The following is a 3058-nucleotide window of genomic DNA, read 5'->3' as shown; positions in this document are numbered from 1 at the left end:
GTTTCATTTAGCCCAAGATTATTTGTTGTTGGAGATGGGACAATCCTAAACGGGATAGATATGCACATAAGAAGCTGGGTCCAGACTAGTTCAATGATAGCCAGACAGGGACGTACGAATGAACGGGGGGCCATAAATCCAGGAGTGGGCTAGGCTAGGGTGGCAGCATATGTTATATAAATGGCATTATTGGATGTCTACACTAGAAAAGGGTCAAGGACCTGAGCATCCTGGAGGTATCCTAAGAAGCTTGTGCTGGGGAAAACTGATGTCATTCATACATACAGTATGTTTATTGGTTTATTGTCTATCTTGTTGAATGATCTGGAATGTTGTAGTTACGGTGTTATATTTTTTATGATTTTTGTCTGGGTGGGTGGTGATGAAGGGGGGAAGGGGGTGTTAATGTTGTGAGTTGTATGTTTTGTTGAGAAGAAGACAAAAAATTGCTAAATCACAAAAAAAATAATGTCGATCATGACATAAATTGGAATTCTCTTACAGAGAGGTTTCAAATTTATTACGGTCTATGGAACAGACAGAGTTGCATTTTAAATCTCATTTTGTCATTCCGGTTTTTCACCAGGCTGGACTCCTGACCACAGGTAGCACTGGGCCAGATGTTTTCAAAGCGTGATTTCTCATTAGTGCCATGTTTGGAAATGTTGCGACCTATTTTAATACTGCAGCTGCTTCTGTTTCTTTCTTCTTCTTTTTTTTTCCACACAGAACAGTGGGACAAAGACAAGAAAGCAAGAGAGAGAGACAGAGACAGCCAGTCGGAGTGAGAGGCGAATGCAGAGATCTGAGGACCTGAGCAGATGTTGTACAAAGAGATAGGAAAAAAGCCACAGGGCCATGAAAGATGTGGAAACCAAAGACCACGCATAGTGACCTCTGTTGTACTGTGGACGCGAGAACTGAAAGAGGCTGTTGCAAAAACTCAGAGGGAGTACAGCACAAAACTGTCCTCAAAAAAAGCATTGATAAATACTAGGGCTGCTCGATTATAGAAAATAAGTACGATTATTTTGGTCAATATTGAAATCACGATTATTTAACACGATTACTTATTAACCTTTGGATATAATGGATCGTGTCCTGGGTATAATCTTTTAGTGTTCTGTATCTCACAGAAAGAGTCTTTGGATCAGAATAAAAATCGGTTTTACTGCTGTGAGTCGGTTCAGCTTTTACAGATGTCACACAATTGTACACAGCTATACATAAATACACACAATAATGTTGCCCTCAAGGAGCTTATTTACTAGCTACCTAGGGAAAAATCCAGCACATAGACGGTACCTTAGAATAACGTTACGTGACTTATGTTGACTCATTTTACATACAGTTTAACAAAAACTAAACGCTGAGGGAACATTACTATGTTTTTCCTGTTGGTTTTAAGTGGTAGGCCAATGCACCCGGCTGGGAATGGTTTTAAACAGGGGGGAGAGGAACCGCAGGGTTAGCTAACGGTAACTGTTCCTAGACAACGGAGTTGGATTTGCCTTTTTTGCTCACCAAACACTGCTGTGGCTGCCCTCCTTCTGCCATCTGTACTTGCGCAGAGTTTTTAAATTCCAGTGGATGCACACGACTTGACCCCCCTGATTGCTGAGAGATTTCATGGCTTTGGGAGGGGCGTATGTGCGTATGCGGATGTGTGCATGTGCGTGTCATTCAGAACACAAGACAAAATAAGAGGGATCTTGCAAAACAGGGCATGGCAAAATAATTGTTTTTTCTCTCTATTATACTATTTTGGTCGTTGGGAGCCAAAATCGAAATTCAATTAGCTGCACAGCCCTAACAAATACTGGATGTACAATACATCATTAGTTTAAGCATGTTTAACTTTTGCAGGTTTTCACACGTGCTATTAATCTACATTTTCAGTCATGACTTCATCATCAAGATGAAAATAATGTAAAGAAAACAACAACAAAAAATAGAAGACAGAGTTGACCGACATGGCTTTAGACTTCTGATAGGGGTACTTAGAGGGTGCTAACCTTTGGTGCTGACAATCTTAGAGGTGAGTTCCAGCGTCTCGATGTCCTCAGATCCAATGTTCTTCAAGGTGATGGTCAGCTGCTGGGTCTCCCCGTTGAAAAGTTGTAGGGACACGGTGCTGGACAGTTCCTCTTTGGATGTTGGCTGAGGCGTGTGGGCTGATCTGTTTAGGTTTGTATAGAAGAGAGATCTTGTCAGTGTTGATAGAAAGTAAAAAGCACTACTTTTCTTGCTTTTTTCCCCGGAAGGGGTCAATATGAATTAAAGGAATGGTTTGGATTATTTTTAAGCAGGGATGTATGAAGTACTCTTTCATAATCAGTGTATTTCTAACAGTAGACGGCGGTTAGAACAATCCCAGTTTGGAGAAGCAGACAGGAGTGACACAGAAGCTAAGCCATGTACTGCTGTGGACAACAATAAGGACCAAGTAAAAAAAAAATCAATATCAGTTTCAAGGTTAACTACCATTTTTTTCAACCTGGTCCCTATATTTCTAAGTGACTGATAGAAAACACAATCTTTGAAATTTGTCCAGTATTAATCAAGACTGCTGCAGTTGGCAGCGGTAAAACAAGCTACAATGTTCAGATTAATATTCTTAGTGTCCGACAACATTATGGAAAGGATAACCTTTCTGTTAAAGAGTAAGATGGGGTTGAAAATTTGGATCCCCGCATTTCTGACTATAATGTATATGCAGGAACACAAAACTTTGCCCAGCCTGGTTTATAATAATTGCTATGCTACACATAGCTAGCTGGAATATAAATGGCCTAAATGCTACCATTAAGCACTTAATGTGTCTTGATTGGCTTAAAAGACACAAGATAGATGTGGCCTTCATTCAAGAGTCACATTTTAAACACTGATAAACAACGCTCGTCGACCCGTTATTACTAAACTGCAGCGGCGGCTACTTTCCATTCAAAAAGCCGCGGTGCCCTTGTGGTGTTAAGACGTAGCAATATATATGGGCAAAAAATGCATTTCCATACATATGCATTTCCATACATATGTATATATATATATATATATATAT

General features: G+C 40.1%; 1 protein-coding gene across 4 annotated transcripts in view; it reads right to left on the bottom strand.

The window, feature by feature from the left end:
* Window positions 1–3058, bottom strand: part of trappc9 (trafficking protein particle complex subunit 9) — a 265848-nt gene that overhangs the window by 200837 nt on the left and 61953 nt on the right. For all 4 annotated transcript variants that reach the window (XM_032535067.1, XM_032535068.1, XM_032535069.1 and 1 more), the window contains one exon: window positions 2016–2179. In XM_032535067.1, coding sequence (XP_032390958.1) covers window positions 2016–2179 — 164 coding nt within the window. The remainder of the gene's footprint in view (window positions 1–2015; window positions 2180–3058) is intronic.

This window comes from Etheostoma spectabile, chromosome 14 (assembly GCF_008692095.1).
Source record: "Etheostoma spectabile isolate EspeVRDwgs_2016 chromosome 14, UIUC_Espe_1.0, whole genome shotgun sequence".
Lineage (NCBI taxonomy): Eukaryota > Metazoa > Chordata > Actinopteri > Perciformes > Percidae > Etheostoma > Etheostoma spectabile.
This window is presented reverse-complemented; position numbering and strand designations above follow the sequence as displayed.